Source organism: Leopardus geoffroyi, chromosome C1 (assembly GCF_018350155.1).
Source record: "Leopardus geoffroyi isolate Oge1 chromosome C1, O.geoffroyi_Oge1_pat1.0, whole genome shotgun sequence".
Lineage (NCBI taxonomy): Eukaryota > Metazoa > Chordata > Mammalia > Carnivora > Felidae > Leopardus > Leopardus geoffroyi.
The window spans coordinates 23,966,229-23,993,944 of NC_059328.1; the positions used below are offsets into that span (position 1 = coordinate 23,966,229).

General features: G+C 58.3%; 1 protein-coding gene across 7 annotated transcripts in view; it reads right to left on the reverse strand.

Annotated features, from left to right (window-relative positions):
* The window catches only part of COL16A1 (collagen type XVI alpha 1 chain), a 49,749-nt gene that overhangs the window by 19,369 nt on the left and 2,664 nt on the right, over positions 1 to 27,716 (reverse strand). For 3 of the 7 annotated variants that reach the window (XM_045476473.1, XM_045476468.1, XM_045476474.1), the window contains 46 exons: positions 26,294 to 26,368; positions 26,067 to 26,184; positions 25,062 to 25,185; positions 24,477 to 24,743; positions 23,774 to 23,854; positions 23,481 to 23,606; positions 22,638 to 22,691; positions 22,311 to 22,337; positions 21,732 to 21,767; positions 20,681 to 20,707; positions 19,508 to 19,570; positions 19,197 to 19,238; positions 19,045 to 19,089; positions 18,911 to 18,946; positions 18,455 to 18,517; positions 18,056 to 18,100; positions 17,875 to 17,970; positions 17,656 to 17,694; positions 17,132 to 17,176; positions 16,935 to 16,970; positions 16,339 to 16,449; positions 15,904 to 15,939; positions 15,642 to 15,677; positions 15,454 to 15,564; positions 15,064 to 15,108; positions 13,250 to 13,285; positions 13,047 to 13,091; positions 12,613 to 12,744; positions 11,801 to 11,836; positions 11,491 to 11,598; positions 11,049 to 11,171; positions 10,888 to 10,941; positions 10,645 to 10,686; positions 10,283 to 10,318; positions 10,139 to 10,192; positions 9,899 to 9,967; positions 7,763 to 7,807; positions 7,645 to 7,671; positions 7,130 to 7,189; positions 6,894 to 6,941; positions 6,708 to 6,761; positions 3,338 to 3,391; positions 3,065 to 3,097; positions 1,024 to 1,140; positions 898 to 939; positions 720 to 806 (listed from right to left, as the gene is read on the reverse strand). In XM_045476473.1, the coding sequence (XP_045332429.1) occupies positions 720 to 806; positions 898 to 939; positions 1,024 to 1,140; positions 3,065 to 3,097; positions 3,338 to 3,391; positions 6,708 to 6,761; positions 6,894 to 6,941; positions 7,130 to 7,189; positions 7,645 to 7,671; positions 7,763 to 7,807; positions 9,899 to 9,967; positions 10,139 to 10,192; positions 10,283 to 10,318; positions 10,645 to 10,686; positions 10,888 to 10,941; positions 11,049 to 11,171; positions 11,491 to 11,598; positions 11,801 to 11,836; positions 12,613 to 12,744; positions 13,047 to 13,091; positions 13,250 to 13,285; positions 15,064 to 15,108; positions 15,454 to 15,564; positions 15,642 to 15,677; positions 15,904 to 15,939; positions 16,339 to 16,449; positions 16,935 to 16,970; positions 17,132 to 17,176; positions 17,656 to 17,694; positions 17,875 to 17,970; positions 18,056 to 18,100; positions 18,455 to 18,517; positions 18,911 to 18,946; positions 19,045 to 19,089; positions 19,197 to 19,238; positions 19,508 to 19,570; positions 20,681 to 20,707; positions 21,732 to 21,767; positions 22,311 to 22,337; positions 22,638 to 22,691; positions 23,481 to 23,606; positions 23,774 to 23,854; positions 24,477 to 24,743; positions 25,062 to 25,185; positions 26,067 to 26,184; positions 26,294 to 26,368 (3,086 nt within the window). The remainder of the gene's footprint in view (positions 1 to 719; positions 807 to 897; positions 940 to 1,023; positions 1,141 to 3,064; positions 3,098 to 3,337; positions 3,392 to 6,707; positions 6,762 to 6,893; positions 6,942 to 7,129; positions 7,190 to 7,644; positions 7,672 to 7,762; positions 7,808 to 9,898; positions 9,968 to 10,138; positions 10,193 to 10,282; positions 10,319 to 10,644; positions 10,687 to 10,887; positions 10,942 to 11,048; positions 11,172 to 11,490; positions 11,599 to 11,800; positions 11,837 to 12,612; positions 12,745 to 13,046; positions 13,092 to 13,249; positions 13,286 to 15,063; positions 15,109 to 15,453; positions 15,565 to 15,641; positions 15,678 to 15,903; positions 15,940 to 16,338; positions 16,450 to 16,934; positions 16,971 to 17,131; positions 17,177 to 17,655; positions 17,695 to 17,874; positions 17,971 to 18,055; positions 18,101 to 18,454; positions 18,518 to 18,910; positions 18,947 to 19,044; positions 19,090 to 19,196; positions 19,239 to 19,507; positions 19,571 to 20,680; positions 20,708 to 21,731; positions 21,768 to 22,310; positions 22,338 to 22,637; positions 22,692 to 23,480; positions 23,607 to 23,773; positions 23,855 to 24,476; positions 24,744 to 25,061; positions 25,186 to 26,066; positions 26,185 to 26,293; positions 26,369 to 27,716) is intronic. The other 4 variants (XM_045476470.1, XM_045476469.1, XM_045476467.1 and 1 more) reach the window with 3 other exon arrangements.

Here is a 27,716-nt window from a genome sequence, read left to right on the forward strand (position 1 = left end):
TCTCTGCAGCCTTCCTCCCAGCTCACCACGGCCAGAGTCAACAGAGGCTGGTAGATTTCAAAGCGGGGCCATTCAGCTGACGTTAAACCTTTCGTTCAGTTCATTCAATCATCCAACACACACTTACTGAGCAGCTATTATGTCCCAGGCACTAGTCCAGGTGCTGGGGACACAGCAATAAAAATCCCTGCCTTGTGGCACTGACAACTCTAGGGGAGAGGTAGGCAAGAACAAATAGAACAGGGGCTGACTCGTGCTCAGTGGATACGTGTGGACTGTTCCTAAACGAATGAAATACACGGTATTCCGAGGGTGACACGTGCACTGCATGAAGGGGACTAGGGTTTCTAGGGACGGTGTGGGGCACGGTCAGCTTTTTGAGAGGGTGGTCAGGGAAGGTCTCCCTGCGAAAGTGATAGTTGAGCAGAGGGGGTCGGGGGGAAGGGACGAACCCTGGAGAAGAGCTGCGGGCAGAGGAAGCGGCTGGCAGGGGCGGAAGGGTGTCCTACGGGCCAAGAGCAGCCAGCGTGCCACCAGGGCCAGGGGCTCAGAGCCACAAGAGGCACCGGATGACCTGACGCTCGGAGACCCCTGAAGGAGCCACCGGAGGGCCCAGGAGGACATCTGGCAGGAATGAAACTGCCCTTAGGAACTGAGGGCCGCTTACATGGAGATGCCAGCCCCCTTGGGGCCCTGCCCAGATGAGGGCCTGGTCCTACCTCTTCTCCTCTCTGGCCGGGCAGTCCTGGAGGACCGGGCAGGCCAGGACTTCCAGCACAGCCAGGATCCCCCTCGCCGTTGTCTCCCTGGAGTGGGACGGGGACGGTGAGCTGAGGGGCCAGGACCCTCCCTGTGGGGCCCGGGGCACGGGCAGGAAGCGGGCACGGGTGCACTCACCCGGGCCTCCTCGGCTCTGGGGCGCTCCCGCTCCGTGAAGCACTGAGGACAACAGGAAACCCTCCGTCAGGTGAGGTGGCCGGGCGCTCTCCCCTCACCAGGCCGCCCCTGAACCCAGCCTCCTACCCGGGCACAGCTGTCCAGGCCTGGCACGCCGGGAATGCCCTGGTCTCCCTTCTCTCCTTTTTCCAGGAGCGCCACCGGGTGGGCCGTCCGCCCCTGGACACAGTCCCCGCAGAGGCTCTGACAAGAGAGAGGAGAGGGCAGTGGGGCGTGGGTCCCAGAAGGCCAGGGCGGGCCGAACGGGGGAACCCCACCCTGAACTCAGCCAAGGCGCCCTGCCGGGCAGTCTTCCTCCCCCCCCCCACCCCCCGCCCACACTCTCTCTTTCCCCAGCCACATCCCTGTGGCGGCTCTGTTCCATCCTCGGGGGACCCAATCCCAACACTGGCTTTGAGTTTTCTCCAGGAAGCAGCTCTGTGGGGCCAAGCCAAAGCCACTTTCCAGACAGGCGTGTGGGAGGAGGCGGAGGGGCCCGCAGAGGGACCATCTGTCCCGGCTGTTCCTGCAACCTGCACCCACTGTGAGGACACGCCGTGAGGATTCAGGCTGAAAAGGCCGGCCCCGAACACCAGCCTCTCCGCCCAAGGGAGCAAAGGAGCGGTTGCAGGAGCCAGGCCCTCTGCAGACGCCCCGCGGGATGGGGTCTGCCCTCCTGCCCCAGCAGATCCCGACTGGCACGGGCTCCCCAGTTCGCCCACCCCTGGGGGGGGGGGGTGTCCCTGGACCCGTCGTCAGGAGCCCCCCGCTCCACCTTCACTGTTCGCTGCAAAGCCCGGGGATGATGGTTGTCACTGACTCAGCGCCCGTGATGCCAGCCATCGGAATAGGCCTGTGCACATTATCACATTCGACCCTGACAGTGCAATGAGGCAGGTAATCTTATAAGCATTCCGGAGATGAGAAAGCCGATGCTCAAAGAGACAGTGTGACCTGTCTCAGGTAAGTGGGAGACTGTACTGGGCGCTGCTGTGCTGAGGCCAGAGCTGGCACTCTGTCCACGGGCCCGGGTTTCCTCCGGGGTGGCATCTGAGCCCTTCTCCAGACCACACGCGGTTCCGGTTTGGGGTCCTCCACAGAGCACGTTGACTAAGAAGCCGTCAGGTGACATGTTACACAGAGTCGTGCAATCACTTGCCCGGGGGCAGGACGTGGGGGAACCCTGGGCTTGCCAGGAGCCTAAGGGAGAAGAACTGGGGTTTCGGTGCCACACTCCCCTGTGATCAACCTATAGCTGCTGTCAGGAGGTTAACCTGAGTTAACCTGTCAGGAGGTTAACTGCAAGCTGCTTCTGGAGACATCTGCTGTCCAGAGCAAGGGCCGGCCAGGCAGTCCTCATGCTGTGGTCTGACCAGGACCCACGGGGGGAAGTGGGAGGTCCAGGGCACTGGGTAGTCAGTGCTAGAAGGGAGGGGCCCCAGAAGTTGCTGGGCTGGAGGAGAAAAGAGACCAGCCCTCATCTCCAAAGGTGACTGAGCGAGGGAGGCCCGCGTCACCCTCGGCCCAGCCCAGCTTGGGAGGCCAGGCCAGAGCCCCCAGTGAGATCTTGATGGCCTGGCACAGGCCAGCCCTGCCAGGACCCCAAGTCCCCTCTCTTGTGCCACTGGAATTGTTCCTGAAATCCCATCACCTCTCTGAATTCTTTCTGCATTGACCAGAGGACAGCTGAAGCCTTCTTCCGGGCCCTCAACCCAGTCCCGTCCAAACATATGCGACCTTTGCAGCTCGCTGCCTGATGACCCTTATAACTGCACTTGCACCCTCCTGCTGTGCTCTAGAAGCTGCTGGACACTGCCCCGGTATGACCAGGGTGGCACAGGGCCTCACTGGTGGCTCCTGTGGGCAGGCTTTGCGGCAGGAACTACCCACAACATCCATCACGTGGGTACCTTCGCGGGATTCCTTCACACACTCATCCAGCAGGTGAAATGGAGGGTCTGGCAGCAGCCAGGCGCCGTGCTAGGCCCTCGGAGACGGGTGCTTGGAATGCACATTCCCCACAAACAGCTCCGTCTGTAGCTCCCCTGTGCTGTGCTGAGACTTCCTACGATAATCCCCTCAGGAGACTTCCCTGCCAATTCCTACCCCTCCCCGCCTACCCTCTTACCTTAAGGAGGTGCTGTTCAATTGGTAAGGATCCCTGCAAGAGAGGAGACAGGAGGGCTCCAGGGCTCAGGCCGGTGAGGGGAAGGGGGATGGAGACTTATGGGATCAGGTAGAACCTTGGGAAGCCCCGTGCCACCCCGGCTTCTCCCTGCCTTGCACAAGGGAGAGAAGAGGGTCCCCCTGCATCTAAGGGAGCTGGCATGACAAGTCAGCCCCGGGAGGGGCAGGGAAGGGCAGGGAGGGGGCTGCCCAGTGATGCCTGGCTGGGACCTACCAGTTCGGCCGTTAGCCCAGGCTGTCCGGGCAAACCGGTGTTTCCAGGCACTCCCTGCAGCCAAGAAGAGACACGAGTGAGCGAGTGAGCGAGCGGGCTCTTCTTTTGAGCCCGAAGGCCATCCTGCTTCGTGCCCACCACCCCCACTGCCTCTTCTCTTCCCGCAGAACCGGGGGCCTGGCTGGCATAAGGCTGGCACCCATTCTTAGCTCAAAACCTCCAGACTGTTTGCAGGGAGAGCCGAGGAGGCCCAGAAGGGTGACCCCCCAAACCAGTCCGATGGGAGTTTTTCCTACATGTTAGAGGGGCATCAGAAATCAGGCAAAGGGGCTTCTGCACAGTGAGGAACGGCGTTTCTTTCTTGCACACGTGTCCTCTGTATTCTCCTTAATCACGGTCTTCCTGGCCAGCTAGGTGCTATCACCTCCAACTTGAAACCAGAGCAACGAATTCAGAGAGGGCAAGTCACTTGCCAAAGGCCACAAGACGAGCAAAATGCAGAGGTGAGGCTCAGAGTCAGGACCACTGGCCTCAACCCCTCCCTTAAGCGTGATTCCAGCACCTTCCTCAAAAGACATTCCCTGGAACACAGCCAGGTGGAGGCTCGGGAGCCAGTTGGTGTGAACCCCAACTACCTGGGTAATTTCTGGAGGGCTACTTGGAAAAAAGAAATCTCTGTGCCTCAGTTTCCTTATCTGTGACACAGGGACAGTTTCTGGTGAGGCATAAAGGAGCTCACACGAGAGGTTTGCCGCCCAGACTGCCTGTCGCCCCTGCAGGCTCGCGGTGCACATTTGCATATTAAATACCCCGTGGAGGCCAGGAGAATGTTCCCTTTTCAATCCCCAGTGCCCGGCACAGAGGAGGCATGCATTAAATACGTGTCGAGTGAACGCACTGCTGCTCGCCCTGCTCTCCCCACACCGGGATTTCCTTGGCCCGTCCTGAGAGCTGGCCTGCCTTCAAGTCCCGGCTTCCGGTGACAGAATGCACCGCCTTCCCCGGCGAGCCCGCCCTATTTCAGCCCAGGCTCTAGCGAGGCCCGAGGCAGACTGGGGTCGGCCTACCTCCGGCAACCCCTGTGCCACTCGTTCTGCGTCCTGAGTGAGTTACCAGGGTCATGTGCTTAGGACAGGGCCTGGCGCGGGGAAAACACCTCGAACGCATTCGTGATCATTATGCACCTAAATCATTCACCCCTGCTCCCCTCCCCACTGCCCGTGTGTTACTTCAAGCCGGATACTTGGTGATTTTCTTTCCTTGCCCTCCTGGAACCAAATGTCCCACCTGTTGTCTTACTGTTAGAAGCCAGAAGCTACGCACTCACTAGCTACTAACTGTATGGCCTCGGGCACATTGCTTGACCTCCCTGCCTCAGTTTCCCCCGCTGGGAAACGGATGGGGATTACGTGGGATTACATTACTTGGGCAAATACATGCTGTCTATCTCTGGGCCTGCTTCTGAGCCTGAAGACAGGAGCTGCCGGGCCTCCCTTCCCTGAAAGGGCTGCAGGGCCAACCCGGCCAGGAAGACTTGCACCTTGCCTGGCACGGGGCAGGTGCCTATTAGTGGCAGCTTGGCTTGGTCTACGGCACTGGCACCAGACGAGGACTCCGGTGCCTGGGACCAGACTCTGCAGTCACTCTTTTCTGCCTTGTTCCCCCAGCGTGGCTTGGCAGGGTTCACACTCCATCAGCGTGTTAATGGGTCACTTTGAAATGACTCTCATGCTTCCCCAAGCAAACTGCAAAAGACCCCTGCAGACAGATTCCTGTTTCCTGGTGGTGCGGCAGGATGCGGGGACACTTGGCAAATGTGTGGCTGGCCCGTGGGGGACTGAGAGTTGGCTCTGGTGCTGAGCTCTTGGTGAGACAGAGAAAACTGGATCCCGGCAGAGACTCCCATCAGCCATGGGGACTCACCAGAACAGATTCTCACCCCAGGGTGGCAGCGGGGGATGTATAAAATCTCCAGGGCAGGGGGAGTCGTTTGTAAGAAGCTTCCATGGGATTCTGCTCTGCTTCCTCAGGAGCTGGGGGCCAGACCTGCAGAAGCCTAGGACCTTCAGGAAATGTGACCTGGTGTGCAAACCCTTGGGGAACCGTCCTGCGGGGCAGCGGCAGGGGGAAGCAAATGTTCTGTCCTGGGAAGCCCTGTCCAGCGCGGCCGGTTCCTAGCTGGATGACCTCAGACAAGATATTTCACCTCTTGGAACCTGTTTGCCTCGCTGTGACTTGGGGATAACACCACCTGCCTGTTGGAGTTGATGTAAGACTCAAACGAACGAGACTACGGACGTAAAATAATAATAGAAGTCATGGTGCTAATGATGGCTAATGCCTTCTAAGCATTTACTATGTGCTAGGACATATGGTCCCACACATTTCGCGTGCATTAACTTGCTTCACGTTCACAGAAGCCCCATGAGGTACTTGCGGTAATTATCTCCACTTAACAGATGAAGGAACTGAGACACAGAGAGGGTAAGGAATTTGCCCAGCATCACACCACAACTAGCACAGAGCAGGGCTGGCTTTCAAGGTCAGGTTCATTGGCTCTGGAATGCACGCTCTCATCACAGTGCCACACGGATCTCCCCTCCCACTGCTCTCCCCTCACTGTCTCTGGCCTCCACGCGATTGTCAGGCACAGTCCCGCCTCCGAGCCTTTGCACCTGCTGCTCTCCGCTGTCAGGAACACTCTCCCTCGCTCATTTCCGCTCAGTCTGGATGCCTTCCAACACGCCTCTCCAACATCTTCCTTGCCCTCCTCCCATTTTCTGACCCCACTCCCTGCTTTATCTTTCTCCTTAGCACGTACCGCTCTTTTAACATGCTATGTTGTGTTTTTTATTTTTATCTTGCTTATTGTCTGTGTCTCTTACTAGAATGCACACTCTAAAAGGGGAGGGGTTTTTATTTTTGCCCACTGCTATAGCACCAGCATCTGAAATAGCGTCTGGAAAACAGCAGAGCTGCAAAAAGATTTGTTGCATGAATGAATGTTGGACACTGTTCCAAAACAGGGGAGCTTCACACGGTATATGGAACTATTTGACCCAGATCCTGGGTTCCTGACAGCTGACCAAGGCCTGAGGTTGGCCCGGGTGTCCACAGGGTGTCTGGGCCAGCGCAGAGCAGGGTATTCCCTGCTCAAGAAAGGTCCGGGACTGCCCACAGCCCGTGCTAAGGGCTCAGAGTCTCGCCCCCCACCCCATGCCGCACTGAGGAGCAGGAACACAGAGGAGTAAGGATGGCACGCATCGGTGTCGGGCGGAGATGCGGCCCCACTCAGGGGCCCACACAGACCCCGAGCCCTGCCACCCTGCCACCGCGCCTCCCAAACTCCCATTCTCTTCTCCCCCTTTACCTGCAGCCCCGGCATTCCAGGGGGTCCAGGGGGTCCAGGAACACCCGGGGGACCCTGAGGGAGAGGAGAAGCAATCAGACCCAAAAGAAAGCTCTGCCCCACGGCTGGGGGCAGCGGCATCACGGTGGGCAAGCCACAGGGCGCTGGCGGACAAGTGGAGACACAGAGGAGACAAGCGACACACACCTGCGGGCCCGGCTGCCAGGAGCTGCCCATCCAAAGTCCCGGAGCACCCTGGGTGGGAGTGGGGGTCGCAAAAGAAGGGAGAGGTTATAGGCAACGTTCACACCAAGCGCAGGGCTGCGTGGGGAGGCAGCTGGCTGGGGCGCAAAGCCCTGCGGGGCCCTCGCATGTTGAGCCAACACAGGAAGCCAGGCCTCTCCCCCCCGCCGGCCGGGGGGAGAGCTCTCAGCACCACTTACCGGCATGCCAGAGAAGATGGGGTCCCCTCGAGAAGGGCAGGAGCACTCCCCTGGCTCGCCCTGAAAAGATAAGAGCCTTTGTCAAAGGGGGGCAAGGATGGGGGACCTTTTGGAAACCAACATCCGGGAGGCAGCACGGGCTCTAAGATGGAGAGAACAGGGTTTAAATCCAGAATCTGCCTCTTACGACTGTGCCCTTGGGCACCCTGTTCAACCTCTCAAGCCTCAGTCTCCTCATCTGTAAAATGGGCAGCATAGCACCAAACGCATAGGCCATCAGGGGGATGGAATGGATGAACGCATACAGAGTTCCTGCCCCCCGGAAAGCACTCAGCCCTCAAGTTCTAAGCGCTACTGTTATTCCTGTTGGAATAGTAGCAAGGAGACCAAAATGACTCCTCAGCTCCTGTCTTCGAGTCCACCACCGGATGCATACATTCCCCCGGGGGTGGGGTGGGGGGCTATAGGGGTTGTTAATTTCTCCACGGTATTGGCCACAGGGCCTGGGGACTTACCTTCTCTCCCTGAGGTCCCTTGTCACCCTGCAGGGAAGAAACACAGTGAGGTGAGTAGATAGGGGTGTGGAGGCGAGACCTGCTGGGGCTTCCTGCCGCCCTGAGGCGCTGTACTCACTGGAATCCCTCTGGCTCCTGGAAGTCCTTGCTGCCCATCAGGGCCCTGAGGGGAGAGAGCCCATGGTCAGTGGCGAGCCAGGACAGCAGCCAGCCATGTGGCCCACCGGCAGGGGAGGGCAATGGGACAAGCAGAAGCCTGCACCCCAGTGCCTGTGTCCTAGAGGAGGGGACTCTGGCGTAGGAGACAAGGAGAGAAAGAAGGAGAAAGACTGGCATTTCCTGAGCACCTTCGGGGGGTCAGACACGGGGCCAAGCACCTGTCGGAGAACAGAGTGGGATCCCCACTCCCATCCCTGCAGGACGGTACCGTTCTGTTTTCCAGGTGAGAAAACTGAGGTTTAAAGAAACTTTGTAATAGACCCACCAGAATCACTGCACCCAGCTATATGCGGCCCAAAGTCCCTGTTCGCGCCCTCTCTCTCCCCCTTTAGTGCTCGCCACACGTTCCATCACAAAGGTCATCTCAGCTGACTTAGCAGGAGATGGGAATTTCTGCCCTTAGTTTATCACCAAGGATTTGAAGACTCTGAAAGGCCGTCACTGGCCTAAGGTCACACAACTTGCACGGTGTGTGGGGCTGGGACTGGGGGGGACTCCCGGCTGGGGTTCAGCCTGAGGGAAGAAGATCTGGAGACGTCTGCTTGGCTGTTCAGGGGCATTCTGATGGCTGCCTTCCTGTGGGACATGCCACCTTCACACACGGGACTCGCAACTCCACGAGAATCAGGACTGTCTTCACTTTTACCTCCGCCTTTACCCAGGGGCTCCCTGGAACAGCCAGGGACCCTGTGTCTGGGTGACACAGACTGGTTGCATGGATGTGGGCGAGTCCCTGGCCCCTCTGGGCTTCAGGGCACCCTCAAGAGGACCCCATCAGTGATATTGCCAAACCGGAACTGGAATTTCTCTAGGGATCCATAAACACAGAAAAGATATCTTTCACTGGGCTGTTTTCAACATTCCCAGAAACCCAAGAGAAATTCCACACTTGCCCACGACCTGGCATGGCACAGCCTGGCTGCAAGGTAGCACTGCTTTGATTTAGGCTAGAATTATACCATCTCGTAAAATTCTAGTGGGTTCATGTGGAGTAGACGCTGACTATTATACAGGTATTTGATGAATGAAAATAAGGAAAGGCATTTATTATTACTTAATCTATGCAATTTGTTCAATAGGCACATCTTTTAAAACATGGGAATGAGGGGCACCTGGGTGGCTCAGTCAGTTCAGCGTCCGACTTCGGCTCAGGTCGTGATCTCATGGTTCGTGAGTTCGAGCCCCGCGTCGGGCTCTGGGCTGACAGCTTGGAGCCTGGATCCTGCCTCGAATTCTGTGTCTCCCTCTTTCTCTGCCCCTCCCCTGCTCACACTCTGTCTCTCTCTCTCTCTCTCTCTCTCTCTCAGAAATAAATAAGCATTAAAAAAATAAATAAATAAAACATGGGAATCGTGGGTGGGACAGGAATAGAGAGGTCTTTGAGGGTAATGAGGTTGGTCTAGACAGATCTGTGCTGGCCAGTATGGTAGCCAATAGCCGCATGTGCTTATTTAAAATTTAAATGAATTGAAATGAAATGAAATGTAAAATGTAACTCCTCGGTCACACTAGCCACATTTCGAGGGCTTGAAAACCACGTGGCTACCGGCTACCCTCTCGGGCAGAGCAGAATAGAACATTTCTATCATTGTGGACAGCTCCATGGGGCAGCACCCGTTTAGATGAGCCCCCAAGGACCAGGCTTTGAGGTGGGGTGGGTGAGTTAACATATGGGCTTTGAGTCAGACAGACCTGGGTTCAAGTCCTGACTCTGCCTGCTCATTCTCTGGCCTTCCGGGGGACAATGATAGCCAGTCCCTTATAGGGCTGTTGTGAGGTTTAAGTGAATCTCTGTTGCTTTAGAGCTCAGCACAAGGCCTCAGCGCAGTCACTGCTCCAGAAATGGTGGTGATCAGTGATGTCATTCAGGTGCCCTCCCCTCCAGACAGTGTGGCTTTCCTTCTCGGAGGCTGGGCCTCTCTCCTCCCCTTCCCCACGCTGGGGGGCCCGGTCAGTCAGCCCTGTGCCCTCTTCCCAGCAGCACCAGCCCGGCCCCAACAGGGCCTCCAGCACAGAGCACAGACAGGACCCTTACCGGAGGCCCAGAGACACTGGCACCAGGGGGCCCCATCGGCCCGGCAGCTCCTTTCAGCCCCGGAGACCCCTGCAGAAGAGAGAGCACAGAGGCTAACGGCGTCAATCGGACAGGTGAGACGCATCAGACCAGGTGTTGGGTGGCCCACCGTTGGGCATCACTCACTCCCATGTCCCCGTCCCCCCTGCCAGGGCACTCAGAAGCACCGCAGGTCTAGCGCCCTACGAAGCAGAGGCTCACCTTGGCACCTTTCTCTCCGGTGGGGCCAGGTGGTCCCCGAGGTCCCGGAAGCCCCTGCAGACAGAAGGAAGCACAGGTCCTTAACCCCTGGCCCGAAGTGGCCCCTTCCCCCGCCAGACTCCTCTAGGCCGAAAGCAGACGTACCTGAATGCCAGGCAAACCCTGGACTCCAGGCTCCCCCTGCAATTTAGAAAAGACAGACTGGGCCACAGGCCCTGCCCCACTGGCAGACCTGGTCTGGGGTGGGGTATCTGCCAGCCCAAGTTCAAGAGAGCTCCCCGGCAAGACCGTGAGGGTCAGAGAGGCAGGGGTCAAAGCCAAGGTCCCCCGCAGGAGTGATGACAGGCCAGGGCTACAGCCCAGTTCTTCTTCCCAAAGCTGTGCCCTTGAGCACTGGAGGCCAGGCAGAGCCCCATAGTTTTGGGGACAGATAGGAGTGGGCAGATGGTTAATAGAAGTGTTGGGAGGCTGGGGGCAGGCAGGCCAAGGGAAGGCTAGAGACTCACCTGCGGCCCCTGGATTCCCCTTCCCGGAGGTCCAGGCTCTCCCTGAAGAGACAGAAGGACAAACCTTGGCTTGGGATTCCCCACTCACCCAATAGCCTCTTCCCTAGCCTCTTCTCCTTTACCCCCGCACCTCCACCTTCTCCCTTCTCTGGGGTTGATCTTCCCCACTCCAGGCCCATGCCCCACCCCGCCCAACCCTCACCACACATACCTGCAGCCCAGGCTCCCCGTACACACACCTACCTGGGTGCCCTTCAGTCCTGGGGGCCCTTGAACTCCAGGTAGACCGGGCTGGCCCTAAAAGATACAGGTGGCCCATGGGTCCCACAGGGAAAAGGGTGCAGGGGGGAGAGAAGGCAAAGCTCAGGCAGGGAAAGACCAGAGGGCAGGTAGCCGGAACTCACCGGTTTCCCAGGCCGGCCCACACCTTCTGGGCCCGGCTCTCCTTTGGGGCCCGGCTTCCCAGGCAGTGCTGCCGTGCTCGGCACCGCCCCCTGCAGGCTGGGGCAGGCAGTGCAGCCATCACCCTGGTCAGAGAGAGGCGCAGCCAGCAGTCCTTGAGCCAGGGCTGACAGGCGGGCCAGGAAGAGGCACCGCAAAGAGGGGGGTCCCTGCGCCCCTCTGAGAGCTCTGCCCCTCCACTGCCCCCACCTCGGTCTGGGAAATCAAAACACGCCCCGACCCTCCCTGCTCTTCCCCTCCCTGCCTTGCAGAAGAGCTGAGGCATCACCCAGCGATTCCGGTACCCCGCGAGGCTCGCAGCCTGACTCCGCAGTCCTTCACCTCATTAGCTCTCAGCCCCATTTCTTTTTGTCCGGGCAACAAAGTCCCCCCTGCCCGACTGACCTTTTCTCCTTTCGGGCCCACGGGGCCCCGCACGCCAGGTTCTCCCGACAGTCCCGGCCACCCCGTGGTGCCTGGCACTCCAGGATCTCCAGGGTTCCCAGCATCACCCTGTAAGGAGCAGGCTTCAAGGAGGGCAGAGGTGGCCCAGCTGGGGGCAGACTGCCTCTTGGGAACTAAAGGCACTCAGAGCCCTTTGCTGGGGCCTGGGGGCTGCCCAGGGAGTGGAGAGCGGGCACAGGGCGATCAGGAAAAGGAGGTGGAAAGCGCCTCAGAGAGGCGGTGCCCACCCGTGCCCACGAGGCTCTCTCACCTTGTTCCCCTTCGGTCCACGCTCTCCAGCCTTGCCCTGGGGAGAAAGCATTTCTAGTACCCACTCACTCATAGTGGACACCCCTAAGCGTCTGGCACCGTGTTAGACCCAGGGAACTCAACAGGGCACAAAACAGTCCAAAATCTCTTCTTGCGTCCTAGCGAAGCAATGCCGGATAGATTAAGAGAGGAGCCGAGCCAGAGTCCTGTCTGGGTGACCCCCGGCAAGCTGCCTAACCGCTCTGTGACTCGGTTTCCTTACCTGTCAATGGGAAGGAAAAGAATGGCGTTGGCTTCTACCCTGTAGAGTCCTTGTGACATTAGACGAGCTAACGTGTGTGAAGCAGTGTGTGGCACCCAGCATACGCTATGGCAGTGCTCGCTGTGACCAGTAGAGCGAGGACAATAATAATCAGTCCCGTGGTAACCATGGGTCATCCTGAACACCTATCGTATGCCGCGAAGTGCTTCACACACGCGATTCCTAGGCCCTAGGTGTTGGTGATTGCAACACCACCACGCAGAGGAAACAGAGGCACAGAGAGGAGAACAGTAACTTGTTCAAGTCAAAGCGTGAGTGAAAGGCAGAGCTAGAATCTGAACCCAGGCCCGCCTGGTCCCGAGTTGGTGCTCTTTCTTTCGTACGCCCTGCCAGGCCGGGTCCCAGGATGAAGGGCTGAGGCATCCTCTGGGGACAGAAGCACTGACCCTTCCATCGACTCCCACCTACTCCCCACCATCCAGGGAGCCAAAAGACCCAGGCAGGGTTCGTCCCTTCCTTTGCGCCTCTCCTGCAGCAACCTGGGAGCTCACCTGTTTCCCTGGCAAGCCTAAGCCCGGGGGCCCAGGCTCTCCCTTCTCTCCAGGAGGGCCAGGCAAGGCCACCGCGTAGCTGTCCCCATCCTGAGGCTCGGACAGGGCTGGGCATGGCTCACAAGGCTCCCCCTGCCAAGTGAGGACACAGGGTTGGGGGATACCAGGCCGGGCCTGGAATCGGGGGCTGGGGAACAGAGCCAGGCCTGACACAGTGTCCCTGCTGGGCGAGAGATATCTCAGGAGAGATCGCGGGAGGACAGGCAAGAAATGAAGGTGGGGGCCAAGTCATCAAGGGTCTTGAATGCCATGCTAAGGAGTAAGATGTTACCCTCAGGCAGTGGGGAGCCTTGTGGGGATTGAATTAGAGCAAGATAAGTGTGTGTTTAGGAAGTTCACCCTGGCTGCAGAGGGGAGAGTGTCGCCAGACTCACCTTCTCCCCTTTGATGCCTGTGGGTCCCACTGGCCCTGGTGGACCCTGTGTGATTAAAAAAAAAAAAAAAGAGGCCAAGTGTGAGGCCCAGCACCTGCCTGGGCTATGCTGGGGCACAGTCCAGGTCTGTCGTCCCCCCCAGTAGTAGGTAGCACCTCCTGTCTTGCCCTTTTCCCAAGAGCTGTTGTTTCTAGAGCACTTACCGGCCGGCCAGCTGGCCCTGCCTCCCCAAAATTGCCCTGTGCAAAACAGAGAGCAAAGGGTCAAAGAGAGGGTGCTGGGTCAGTCCCCAGCCACAAACCACAAAAGTTGCCGCTTAGGACCTCTAGGCTACCCCTCTCATCTCCTGGCTAGGGAAACTGAGGCCAGGGATTTCCCCAAGGTCCCCAGGCTCACTTCACAGAATCCTAGCCCCGCACGCAGCCCTCACCCAGCACACGAAGATCATTAGCTCATTCATTTGTTCACTGGATGCCTACACGGCTGTGCCCCGGGCAAGGTGCTGGTGGGTCGCAGTGAACAGCATGCCCAAACACCTTGTGCAATTTACACACTTGTGGGGGACAAAAAGTAGTTTTTAAGTCACAGTAAGTGTAAACAGCCAGGAGGGCTATGAAGGGCACAGACACAAGGGAGGCCATTTTGGACAGGGTGGTCGGAGAAGTGTTGACCAAATTATTATCAGAAAGATGAGAAGAAGGCCATCCAGTGAAAGAACAGGGGGAGGGGGGAAGAGAGGGAGAACGTATGAGATGGTGGGAGCCACGAGTACAGAATCTAAAAGGTGGGGACATTCCTGGTTCCAGAGCGGAAGGAGGCCAACACATCCACAGCCCCGGAAACGGAAAGGGAAACAGAGGAGAGGAGAGCCGGAAGAACCGGAAAGGCAGGCAGGGTCCGGCCAGGGTCTTGTTAAGCATAGCAGGACTTTGCTACAGAGTCAATCGTGAAGGATTTTAAGCAGGGAAATAATGAAACCCGAGTTCTTTTTGCAAGGGCACGTTATGTTAGCTGCTGGGTGGCAAACGGGCTGTGGATGAGCTACGGTGGCCACAGGCAGGCCAGACTGGGGGGCTGCCACCAGAGTCCAGGTGAGACTGGTCGGGACTCAGATGGCGGTGGCGCTCACAGAGGTGGAGAGGAGCAGGGGAAGCTGACAGAGATGCCTGTTGGCAGGACTGGGGGAGATGACGTGGGGAAGGCAGGGATCCGGGCTGCTGCAGGTTTGGGATCTGAGGAGCTGGGGACGTGCCATTTACTGGGACAGAGAAATCTAGAAGAGGAGGCAGCTGTGAAGTGAGGGTACAGGGGCCCCGTCTTGAGAAATGACGGGTGTGGTTTGCCTGACAGAGCAGAGTCCGAACACATATTTTGGTATTTCTCACGCTTGGACACGCATCCACCCGTGGAAGCCGTCATTTGGGTAACACCGCATTATAAGTTCAATGCTGTCATTTGTCCCCAACACAATCATAAATACAAATGTGAACACGGGCACTGAAATCGAGTAACCCAGCCGAGCAGCGAAGATTACAGACTCTGGAGCCAGATTCCTAGGCTCGGATCCCAGTTCGACACCCGAACACCCATGTGACCTTGGGTAACTGACTTGGCCTTCTATGCCTCTGATTCTTCATCCGTAAAATGACAATAATGGAGTAGCTCCCCCAAAAGGTTTTAGGGGGATGAAACAAGTTAATACGTGCCTAAGCACTTGGAACGGTGCCCGGCACATCGTAAGTGGTAAAGGAGAGGCAAATACTGTTATTTTATTAAAAGGTAGTCTTAAACGTGCTTAATTGTTTTAGATTATCAATAAAATAAACACACAGCACTAAGGAGTTCTCTTGGAGAAGGCAAGGGCTCTTCCAAATAAGCTCATTGACTCCAGTCTGCAAAGCACAGATGAATTTATTTCACTGTGGGTTTACAGTTTGATCTCTCGTCTGTATCGTCCCTATTCCCTGCCTCCCTGCCAAGAAACCGTGGCGTCACTGACAGCTAACCCAGCGCTCACCTTCTCTCCTTTCAGCCCTGTTGGCCCTGGAGCCCCAACTTTCCCCTGAAAAACAACCAAATCACAGTTAGAGCACCTTCCCACTCCCACCCCTGCAAAACCCCATGGTTCCAGTGTCCCCCCAGAAAGAGAAAGGCCAGCTTGGAATTACGAATGCCACAACTCCAGCGGTAGCTGGGCAGTTACTTCTTTTATGCAGCCAGGCACTTGGAGATTCTAAGAGGGAACTCCGGGGCAAGCAACCCGGGGGGGCATAGGGGTGGAGGGAGAGACCAGGCTGCAGGCCTGGGACACCTGCCTCAGGGCCTCCTTCCTGGTCTCTGCCTTGAGACTCGGGGGCTGTGGGGCCAGGGAAGCCACCAGTGTGGCAAAGATGGGCTGGTCACTCACCGGAAGGCCGGGCAAACCGAAGCCAGGGAGGCCCATGTCTCCTTTGGCCCCTGTAGAGGGCCCAAGATGCTGGGCCCCTACCGCTAAGCTGCAGGACAAGCAGGAATCCCCCTGGGGAAGGAAGTGAAAGAATTGGAAAGGCTCCCAGGAGTCAGAGGGGGGCAGCCAGGGGACCAGTGTTCCCTTACCTTCTCTCCTTTGGGGCCTTGGATGCCAGGGTCTCCCTGCAGGGGAAAAAGGTTTATTGGCTGAGACTGGGCACGTCGGGGCACCTAAAACTTCCTAGCCATATGCGAGGACAGCAATGGTACATACCACAAGCCCTTCAAATACCCAAGGGTCCTGTGGGGTTCAAGATTAGCACCCAGACCCGGGGCTCATCAACCCATGTAATAGATGGAGGAAATCAGGCCAGGCTAAGCTACCTCACTGGGAAGTTCCTGTACCTACCCTATCACCTTTCCATCCAGCAGATCTCAGGCCCTCCTGAAAGAAAGTGTCAGTGAGGGAGTGGGGTGGGGAGTCAAGGCCAGGACCGGAACCCGCCCCAGCCCACTCCCTTCCTCCACCCCCAACCAATCCCCAATCGCCAGGAGGAGGGCCAGCCTCACTCACTATAAGGGTGGGCTCCACCCCAGCTTGCCCAAAGGGCATCTTAGAGCCTCCTCAAGAACCCTAGGAGGTAGCTGTGGAGACGTGGGTGACCTTCTAGCCCAGCCCTAAACTCTATGGTTCAGCCCCCCTCTCCTCAAGCTAAGAGCAGGGACCCTCTGCCCACAATCTCTCTATGGCCAAGAGATGTACCCAGTCCCTCTGCCAATCTTCACAACCACGCCTGCAGGTGTTTGTGGTGCCCCTCAATGGCGCCCCTCCTTGGGCACTCACCTTGGCTGGTGCAGGATCACCTGGTTCCCCCTTGGGCCCTGGTTTTCCAGGGAGCCCTACGAAACTCTGGAACCCTTCAGGCAGCGTTGGGCACACTTCACAGGGGTCACCCTAACAGAGGGGAGAGACCGTGAGCAGACAAGTTGAGGCCGAGACCCCGAGGAAGACAAGGAGCCCTAGACATTGGATGTGCCGGCACCCTACCCCCAACATCAAGGTGGACAGTGGGATCACTGGAGGGGCCTTCTGTGCAACTGACTCATTCACTCCACTTACGGTTCCTGGACATCACAAAACGATATCCTCACAATAAGCCACGAGAAGCCGCTGTGTCCCATTTACAGATGTGGAAACTTAGGCGCAGAGGAGCTAATTGACTTGCCACATTCATAAACCACGTGAGCGGCCGAGGCAGGATTCAGACCCTGCTGTCTAACTCCCAAGCCAGGCTCTTGATTTAGTAATTATGCACACACCGTAGGAACAAAGATGGGGTCTGCTAGAGAAGGTCCAGCACCCCTGATGCTCAGAGTGTCGCCTTCAGAGAGGAGATCCCACTCCCACCATACCCTGGTGCAACCCGGCCTGGGACTCACCTTCTCTCCCTTCAGCCCCGGCACCCCTGGCTTCCCCTGTTGGAGAAGAAGCAGTGAACATCAGTGCCGGGCAGAGGGACTGATAGGCCAAGAGAGGGCCCAAGGACCTAGCCCCCCTCTCTCTGGAGGCCTTGGTAGAGCAGCCCTGGGCATGGTGGGCAACAGCACCCCTTCCCCACCGGACCGGGCTTACTTACAGGTTTCCCACCGGGACCTTCCTTTCCTGGCACCCCCGCGCTGCCCTGCGGTCAGAAGAAGTATTAAGGGGGAGGCTCCTGGCCATGACCTCGGCCCATTCACCCCTCCCCCACTTAGTCCTTTCTCAGACTCCCTCTGTATACCCCTGTATACCCCTTCCCTGGTACAGCAGGTCAAGAGGAATTTAGGTGATGCCAGAGGAACCATAGCAGACAAGACAGTCAGACATTTCCAGGGCACAAGATCCTAAAATAAGCCCGGGCCTTCTAGTTAAGGCCTCTCTGGTCATTACTAGGCTTAGGCCTATCTGTCCCCATGTCTGGAACCCAGGCCAGGGCTCCCATGTCAGCAAGCACTGGGATGGGGACACTCCCCACCGAGGGGCCTGGCTGAGTTGAGCCAGCCTCAGCTGAACGCCTGGCTCCTGCCCCCCATGGATGCCTGCTGCCCCTGGACCGCTCTCCTCTCTCCTTCCATCATGCAGGGAGCTCCCCCAAGCGCCCCTGACCCTGCCTGTGCTTACCTTGTCTCCCTTAGGGCCTGGCGGGCCACCCGGGTCCCCCTGAGGGCAGAAAGAGCATCAGCCAGAGGCTTCCTAGGGAGCCCCCACATCACAGTAAGACCAACTCTAGCCCCCTCCTTTCAGCCAGGACCCCCAGACCGAGCCTTATCTCCCCAGCCCTGGCCAGGCAGCAGAAGGGTCTCCGAGGAAAGAATAGCAGAAGGGGCAGGAAGTACTCACCGGGGTCCCAGGAAGTCCTATCCCAGGGGCCCCAGGGAGGCCAGGGGGCCCAGGCTCTCCTGCCAGTCCCTCAGGCCCGACAAAGCCAGGGTCTCCCTGGCACAGACACAAGGCAGGTATGAGAGAGCCGCTGTTCCAGCCCCACCTCCCACTCTCCATCGCACAGATACCCACAACTCACCTTCTGCCCTTTGGGTCCCATGACGCAGATCTCCCCTGGCCGGCCCTGTGGGGTCGGGGAAGGTGGAAGAAAAGCCTGAGGCCCTGAGGCAGCAGCCCTGCTGAGAAGAGGCCACACCTACCTGCCCACCCTCAGTGTCCCTCTCCAAAGCCAGACTCCGTCCCTGTGTCCCAAGGTCATCAGAGGTCAACCTCTGGGCATTAGAGATCAGGGGCTGTTAGGCTGGGAGCCAGGGCTCCTGGGTTCAGGTCCTTTTCTGTCCCCTCTTTGCTCTGCTTCCTGGGGCACAGCCTCCCCCTTTCTGGGGAGCAAGGCTAGCAGGCTGGGTTCTGATGGCAAAATCCAGCATTTCACTGACAGACACGGGGTTGCGGTGAGGAAGGGTCCCCAGCATCGTACATCTCGGCCTGGCTTTCCCGGCGAGCCCTTAACGCCTCCGTCTCCCTTCTCGCCTTTCTGGCCCTAGGGAAGGAAAAGGCAAAGTGACTGGGGTTGAAAGAAGGGGCCAGAAGAACCAGAGCAGCTCTAGCTGGAGGAAGGACAGTTGCCTTCTAGACCCCTGGTCTCTGCCTCCCCTGAGACGGAATGGCTTCAGTCACTACAGGAAAGTAGACGACAGAAAGAACTTTCGAACCAGCCAGGCCACTCTCGGGGAGTCTATGGCATTGCCCTCTGGGTCTGGTGGGAACTTGGACAGGGCAGGGTGACTGGGAGGGAGAGTGAGTAGTGCCAGCTCTGTGCCTTCCATAGGGATGGTGGCCTCCTTCCTCTGGGAAGATTCCAGACATCTTTCCTCAAGTCTACAAGGCCCACGCACCTCCCTGCCACCCACCCCTCCAAATCGACACCGATTACCTTCTGGCCTGTAGAGCCCGGAAGTCCTGAGGGTCCCTGACATAAGGCGGGGACACAAAAGAACGGGTGAGGGAAGGCGGGTGAGGCTGGGCCAGAACCCCACCGCCCTGCCCTATCCCTGGTCCCACACTCACCAAGGTTCCTGACTCTCCCTTCTCTCCCTTCGGGCCTTCTGCACACTGAGCAGGGAGATAAGGCGTTGAGAGGGTCCCGGGGTCACCCTGTGGCCTTCCCCGGGGGCTGACCCCATAGTGGTCTTGAAGTAGGCCTTGCCTCCAGGTCTTACCTGAAGCGGGGCATCCGGGGAGATCCGGACACAGTCACTGCCCTGTGGGTAGGGAACAAGGGATCAGGGGTGGGACCCTGTTCTGAGAAGGATGGGCTCAAGAATCCCGCAGTCCCAGCAGTCATTTTCTAAGGACCCCTAAAAACTAGACGTTTCCCCATACTAACTCCTAGAAAGACCCTACCCCTCCGCCCCCGTGTGGGCTGGGCTGCAGGGTTTTTTGGCTGAGCCGTGGGGACGGTTCACACGCCAGCCCAGCCTCAGGGCACGGCTGGGGAGGGCCCCGCGGTGGGCCCGGCTGGGGCACTTACCCGGGCTCCCTTCTCTCCCTTGGGGCCTGATGGGCCAGGAAGGCCTCGCTCACCTCTCCCTCCCTGTGGACGAGATCAAATCGGGGGCTGGGACCAGAGGGACCACATGGGAGACTTGAGGAAGCTCTCCCAGTCTGAATTCTCTACACATCGACCACACAAGGGTGTTTAAGTGAGCACACTACCCCCCAACCCCCAACCGTGCACGCAGCATATGGATTCCATATGCATTCGTCCATATGGCCCTCCCACCCCAAGAGGCTATATTTGGCAAATCTAGAGTCTCACACAGAGGGTACTCCCCCCACGCCCCTACTCAAGCACGCAAGCTCGCACGCAGCCCGCCCGGGGCCACATGGACGCATGTGCGTGGACACGCACACGTAGAATGACAGAGCCGGTGATGGCGAGAGTCAGGCCCCCTCGGTTCAAATCCTGCCCCCGCCACCTACTGGCACGTGACTCAGGGCAAGTCGCAAGTCACCTCTCTGAGCCTTAGGGTCTTTAACGACAAAAAGGGATTCAGGGGGCCGTGGCAAGGACGGGACATGGCACCACAGGCCAGGTGCTCAGCGCGGGGCCTGGCACTCACGGGGCCCTCACACGAAGGCGGCCCCCGGAAGTTGTGCTACACCAGCACGCTGTCGCACCTTCACGCGTGCACGGCCTGTCCCGTCGCTCACAAGCCGCGCGGGGCTGTCGGGCCCACGGGCACACGGGCTCGCTCTCCCCATCACAGCGGGCCACGCACAGGAGAACATGTGTCCCAGGAAGCACGTCGCCAGACCCCCCCACGATCACTCTGACACCCCCAGTCCCACACAGGGGCACAGCTGGGTGTCACTCAGTGTTTTCTGAAGCAAAATGATAGGACTGTCCCCACTGGATGCTTGAGGAGGCAGGAAGGCAACGTGTGCACAAGTGAGGCCCAAAGCCCGATGCCAGGAGGAGCCAGAAAAGGGGAGCTCATCACATCCTTACACACGTGCACAACCCCCTACTCTCTCCAACACACACACACACACACACACAGACACACACACACACTCACCTCCCACACACATAGGGTTGGGTAGCCCTAATATAAACACACAGCCACAGGGTCACATGCTGTGAGACAGGCTGGGACTGCCAAAGAGGGCAAGAGTGTCCTGTTCTCCATCTTGGACTCACCTTGGGTCCAGAAGGACCAGTTGTGACCTGGATGGGGGGGGTGGGGAGGCAAAGAGAACATTATACCGCAGCGATGGAAAGAAGACCGAGGGCACAGAGGAGGCAAGCAATTAAGCCAGGGCCACACAGCATTGTGGCTGCACCAACAACAGCCTGAATTCCAGCCCCTGCTCTGCCTCCCAGGCCAAGCACCACGCCGACTTTATATCCCAAGGCTGTCAGACTTGCAGAGGGGTCTAACCTACCTTCTCTAAACTGCCTGACTTTGGCTAGCTCCACCCCCTAGTTGTTAGGCTTGCACAGCTGCGCGGTTGCCATGGTAACTCCTGCATACCTGGGGACCATCAGCCTCACCAGATTTGGTGGGGGGCTAGATGGAAAGAAGGCCAGGCAGCAGGGGGGGTGCTTCCTGATGTCCCCCGAGGTCAGGGGGCTTGGAGCCAAGGGCAGCCGGGATTATGCCATTCGTGGACCAACGTGGTACGTCAATTCAGGATGTCAGGCCGTGGGAAAGTAATGACTCACGCTACCCACAGAGGAAGCACAGTTGGGTACCAGCTGTGCTCTCACTGAGCCCCTCTCCCTTGTCTTTCTAGACCCCCAGAGGGAGGCTGGACCAGAGCCAGCTGGAGAGGGATAGGAGGGGGGTCCGGAGTCACCATGTGTTTGGGCACCAGTGCTGGGCTGTGTCACCCTGAGTCAGCCTTCCCCTTCTCGAGGCCTCCAAGGTGATGTAGGAAGCCTTCAAGCAGAACGGCCCTGAGTCCTCGTGGGGGAACGGAAAGCTGGGATCATCAACCAAGGTCCTGATCCCACCAGTCACCACCCTGTCCCCAGTGCATTGCCCAGATCACAAGCCGTGAGGCTTCCTTCCGTGCAGCCCTTGGTGGGGCTGGGGTGGGCGTCAAGGCCAGCTCTGGGGGATGGGCAGGGAGGCGGTGTGATAAGAGCACAAAGACGCCCTTGTGCTTAACCAGGAAGCTACCAGGCCCACCTCTAACCCACTCCCAGCCCCCGCCCACCCCACCCTGCACACGCTCTATTCACTCACATTGCTCTCCCGGGTACCATGGACACAGGGTGGGCACTGCGAGGGAAGAATGGGCCAGGAGGTCAGTTCTGAGAGCCTGGGACCAGCCCTCACCACCCCATTCCCCCGCTTACACACAGCGAGCACACAGAACATCACGTGTGTCCCGTGTGAAGTCCAAGGGAGCAGGAAGATGGGAATCCTACCAAACAAGCCTCATCTCCCAACTCTCAGCAACCCAGAGCCATTTCTCACCGTAGCCCAGAAAGGAAGAGCAGTGCGATCTGGGTCACACCGCATGTGGGGGGCAGGGTGAGGCCCAGGATCTGGGGTCCCGTAGCCAAGGCCCGGACTCTTCCTGCGATGCGTATGGCCGCTTTCTGCCCACACAGCAGGAGTGTCCAGGACTAAGCCCACCCCCCACCCACCCACCCAAGGAGAGAGGCAGCAGGTGGACAGGGCCCAGCGTTGAGCCCCGAAGGAATGCTGGGAGCTATGTACTCCTCCCAAACCCCTACGCCCAGCCTCCAGTGCCCCAGCGCCTTGTCCAAAGGGTTCATGCTGGCACCTCCTCTTTGCCAGTCTAGATGGGAGGCTTACCTCATCGGCCGCTGTCTCCTGACGGGCCTGGGAAGAAGGAGGGCATGGTAATGGGCAGGAAGCAGAGGGTACAAAGCACTGCTTCCAACACTCCTACCCAAGAACTGCCAGGAGCGGGTGCCCTACACAGTGCCAGTTACTGTCTGTCTCGCCCCCAGTCATCCTTCCTTCCCAGAGCTGGCTCCTATACATCCTAAGCTCTGTCCAGGAGTGGGGGCAGGTGGAAAGAACGTGGGAGTAGAGTGGCTTAGTCAAGGGGTTTACAGAGGGCGCGGAGAGCAGACCAAGGACACCGTGAACTCCTCCCCCTATACCCACTGTCTCTACCTTTGTTCCCCTTTCTGCCTTCTGGCTGATGCTTCCTGTCAGCTGGGCATCCACCTGGGCAGAGAGAGCAAACAGGAGCTGTTGAAGAGGGGGCAGCGCAGGGGCCCATGCTGGAAAGGGGCACCCAGGTAGGGGCATGGGCCCCAGGTACCCCCTCAGCGGGCACGTCCCAAGGCATCAAGAGCCTGCTCAGGCCCCTGGCACTCCCACAGGCCCCCCCCTCCTTTTCCCCCCACCCACGTGATGTCGGAGAAAACAAGACCATGAATCAATGGGATCCTGTGTTCCTGCAGCCAAAGGCTGGGCACGATGCCCAGCGGGCAGGGAGGCTGCCCAGCCTGGGGGTGGGGCTAAGGGAGGAACTGGGCTTCCCTGCCACCCTAAAGAACCTGAGAGTGGTAGGGCAGCTGGCCATGGTGCTGGGGTGCAGAACCAGCCTGGCAGTGGCTGGGGCTGGGCCCAGGACAGCGAGCAAGCCCCGAGGGAAGCAGTATGGCCGGGCCTCTGATCCCGGGTACCCCTGTCCTGGAGAAACTGCCCCTCGGTGCAAGCCTGGTCCTGACCTCACCAGGAGGGTCTGGGGTGGCATCAGTGAGGGGTTGGGTAGTGGCAGAGCTAGATGGATACATCTCTCAGTGCCAAAAGGCAGGTAGGCACAAGTTCACGCAGTGGGCTCTCTGCTTCCTTGAATCCTATAGGGGTAGTTCATAGATAGGCGGGACTTCCGGTGCCCTCCCTACCCTGGGAACAACTGAACCCAGTGCTGGACCTCAGTCAGGTCAGGGGAGGAGAGTCCCACTTGTACCTCCCTGTGGTAGGTGCCACAGGTACCTGTCCACCTACCTTGCTGTTTTGAGGCTCCTCCAGGCAGAAGCAGCGAGTGTAGACCTTGCCTTCGGTCTGTGGATTGATCTCAATGAGCTCATTGCTCTGGGTATCCCGGCGGGCCTTGGAGGTCTCTGGGGGACACTGTCCAGCACAGGGGAAGGGCTGGGGTCAGTACAGAAGTCAGATTGCCCCTCACCCTCTCATCCCAAGATTTCAACGCATCCCCTCGCTGGTTCCCCATCTGTAGCACACTAGCCCCTGGAAAGTGCCCCAAACCCTCCCAGCTGTGCTGGAGCTGGGCCACTCACCCCTCCGGGTAAAATCTCACAGCATCCCTCCTCCAGCACAAGCTCTGGGTCGCAGTAGATGTGTGCCTGCTGAAGGTCAAACTGCAGGGGACACACAAGTCAGTTTCACTTCATTTTACCAAATAGCTCAGTGTCCTGGCTGCCAGGGAGGCACAGAGATGGCTCTACCCCAGGATTAGCCCTCAGAGACCTTCCGGTCTCACCTGGGGAGACCATCAAGAATATGGCGGTCACCAAAACCAAAACGGAACCGCACACGCAGGAAAGAGGGAGAGGAAGGAGGAAAGTTCACTTTGGCCCAGAGGAACAAGGCGGAGGAGGTTCCATTTAAGCTGGGCCTTGAAGGACCAGTAGATATTCCGCAGATGGGTCTGCACGGAAAAGCATTCCAGGGGGAGGTGACAGCAAAGACAAAGATGTGGGGGTGGGGAAGTAATAGGTGAGATGTCCAGCTAGGAAGGAACTGACCAGAGCAAACAGTATGGAGAGATGTAAAGGAAGATAATACCATAGACATTTCGAGGGACCAGATCATGAAGGCCTTGCATGCGAGGTTAATATGTTTAGGCTGCATCTGGAGGGCAGTGGGGAACCACGAGAGGATTCTGAGCAAGGGAAGGACCTGGTCAGATGCAGATTCCCGGGAGCTCACTCAGGCTCCCAGAAGGCGGGAGCAGAGGCCAGAGCCCGACCTCGCACTCACCGAAACGGGTTTCCCCTGCTCGGCATCCAAGCCCAGAAAGACATGGCCCACAGGCCGCATGGGTCGCCGGGGCCCCAGAGGCCGAGAGGAGGCTGAGGTGCAGTCCACATGCACGGAGGCCACGCGTCCAGCCACACTCAGCACCAGCTTGTGCCAGCGCAGGTCAAAGAGCTGGGGCACCGGGAAGATGCAGGACACAAAGTCACCATCTTGGCCGCGGGCCCGGAGCTCCAGGCTCCGCTCTTGGCTGTTGACTTCCAGGGAAATCTGTGTGGAATTGAACAAGGAAAGGACAGAGAATCAGAGCCCCAGAGCCCCCAGTATGGCAAAGTTCGGGGCCCTCGAGGTCATTTCACAGGAGGGGAAACTGAAGCCCAGAGAGAGAAGGAAGCTGGTGGGGGTCACAGAGCAGTTCGCCCTGAAAGAAAGGCATAGGTGTCGCTGGGGCAGGGCTAGCCTGGAGGGTGGGCGCCGGGATGGAGCAGAGAGGCCCCAGAATTCACCAGCTGGGTCAGAGGCTGGGCCGGACTGGCATGCTACATGCCCCAAGATCCATGGGGGGGCGGGGCGGGGGGTCCAGCTCACCTGTGGGTACCCGTCTCCATCGGTCACTTGAAATAAATACCACGTGTTCTGGCGGGTGTGTTTCTTCAGCAATAGTGTCAGCACCAGGGCAAACTCATCAGGGAGGCCCCGAGGGAATACTCGTCTGGGGGGAGAGCAGGGAGGGGACCCTGAGGCTCAGGTGAGAGGCCAGCTGCTGCCCACCCTGGGCCCTCAGGACCGCCGAACCTGCGTGGGACACGCACCGGCCCCCTCCTCCAAACCGACACAGCCATGGGCATGTCACTCTACCGACAGCTATTGGGTGCCTACTATGTGCCAGGTGGGTCTGGCTGCCGGGGATAACAGTGGTGAAAACACAGAGAAGGTGCCTGCCCTCGCGGAGCCTTCAAGTCTGATGACGGGGTGGGGAGAGGTAGGGCCCTAAACACAGACTCCCCAGGATGGCCATATCACCATTTCATTACAGTTGTACTTAAGTTCTTCCAAAGAATCCAGGATGCCCTGGAATCCAGAATAACCGGGGCTGGCCTAGGAGAAGAGGTTTTGGAGAAAGCTAAAAAGCATGCAGCCCGACGAGAGCAGGAAGAAAGAAAGAGGGCCATTTTGGAAGATAAGGCTGGAGAGGGAAGGAGGGGCCAGACCTCCTTGAGACTTGTAGGAATTTGAACTTCACATGTGGGCACATGTAGGTGTGTGTGGGCACACACACACACACACACACACACACACACACACACACAGCTCTTGCCAGGTTCCCACACACATCCTGGAGTCCTCACAGTGCCCTTAGGGTACAGACCTGTCCCCCGACTGCTAGCCAGAAAGAGGGGAGGGACAGAGGAGAGGGTGGGCCTGCCAGGCATCTCCTCTGTGCCTATCTTGTAAGCCCCCAGGGGGTGGAGACCAGGTCGACCCCTGGCAAAGGGTGGGATAAAATGACCCAGAGGGGCCTCTGGGTTCAGGCCCCCACGTCCAGAGTGGCTGGGGAGCATTGATTCCCAGTGGTCACACTGGGGCCTTTACCGCATGGGCTGGGTGAGGGGGGCTGCCCCCAGTCGCAGGATGAGGGGCCCCTTGGGGTTGCGGATCTTCTTGATGGCAGATGTTTTCATGAGGTTGAGTCGGCGGATGAGATTAAAGCCTTTGGGGGGAGACACCAGATGAAGAGCTCAGCTGGGCAGGTGAGGAAGGGGTAACAGCCACTCCAGGAAGACGTAGAGGAGGGACGGCTGAACGAGATGGGCACTCACCAGTCACGTTAGTCGATACATGGCTTCTGTGTTCTAACCTGAGTCCTTCCTGGTGTGAAGGTGGGCATTGCTCACCTGGAAGAGAGTTGGCAGTGGGGCACTCAGTAAGCTCTGGCTGAGGTGGCTGTATAGCCAGGCCCTTGGGAAAGCTGGAGAGAAGCAAGTTTTTATTCCCCATTCTGGACCTTTAACCAGGCCCTGCCTTGGGGCTGTTTTTACCTCTTGCCTTCTGACCCTGGCTATCCCGGGAGCCAGGAGGACCCCCAGTACACAGATGGGAAGACCGAGGCCCAGAGATTGAGGCTGCGCTCAGGGCCACTGATTTCACAGCAGAGCAGGACGAGAACTCCCGGAACCCAAACCCCCGAGATTTCAGGAGGCAGGTCAACAAGAGAAAGAGCAAAAGAAACTCGGGGCAGCCCTAGAACTCAGACGGAATGGGGGCTGGATATATACATGTGCTCCCTCCTTGATATACCCTAGTCGGTGTGCGTGGGGAGGGGGGGGGTGCAGAGAAACACTTCGGGGGTAAAGAAAGCTCACATTATGCACGCCTGTGTTATATACAAGTACATTTGCATGTCTGCACACGTGTGACTTGGGGATACCCGTGCCACCAGAGATGCCACGTGCAGCTGGTACACGTGTTCTCAGCAATGGCTGGGGTTTGCTTCCTACATCTAAAGCAGAAAGGCAGGCCAGACAGAAGACTTGAGTCAACAGAATGACTTTTCACCTAGATAATAACTACCTTACGAAACAGTAAGAAGAGACTGAGGGCCTCAAGAGACCACAAGCTAAAGGGAACCACTAGGACCTTGGGGGTCCAGACGGGGTATGGTAAGTGGGTAGAGGCTCCTAGAGAAGGAGATAGCTTAATTAGGGTCTTCAGAACCCTGAAGGGACAGATGGGCAACGATGGGGCTGCCTCCTCTCCAGGCTGACTGAGCAAAATGTTAAGAAAGGTGCTATAACAGGAGATAGAGGCGAGACTCCAAAAGGCCTTCCCATTAGTGCAGTTGCGGTAGCTGGGACAGGATAATGAGGACAACTCCTAGAAGCTGGGCACTGGACTCCCTGGCTGCCTAACTGGAGGAAGGAATCCTGGATCTCTAGGCCCAGTGACCCCACTGGAGTCTCCCTCCCCCAGGTCTGGCCAGAAAGACTATCACTGTCTTCAGCATCGGCAGCAGCAATGGGTGACTCACCCTTGGCCATGGGCCCAGATTCCTTACAGATGTTGAAACTCTCTGCCCCATCCCCCAGGCGACCCGGTAAGGGAGAGAGCAAGGCACTCGCGCATACATGCAGAAACACACATGGACGCACACAACCCTGCAGGCAGTCACGTGCACCCTGGGGGCACACCCCTCTCACATCTGCACCTTGGTTTTTCTGCCACCCTCAGCTAGATGAGGGTTCT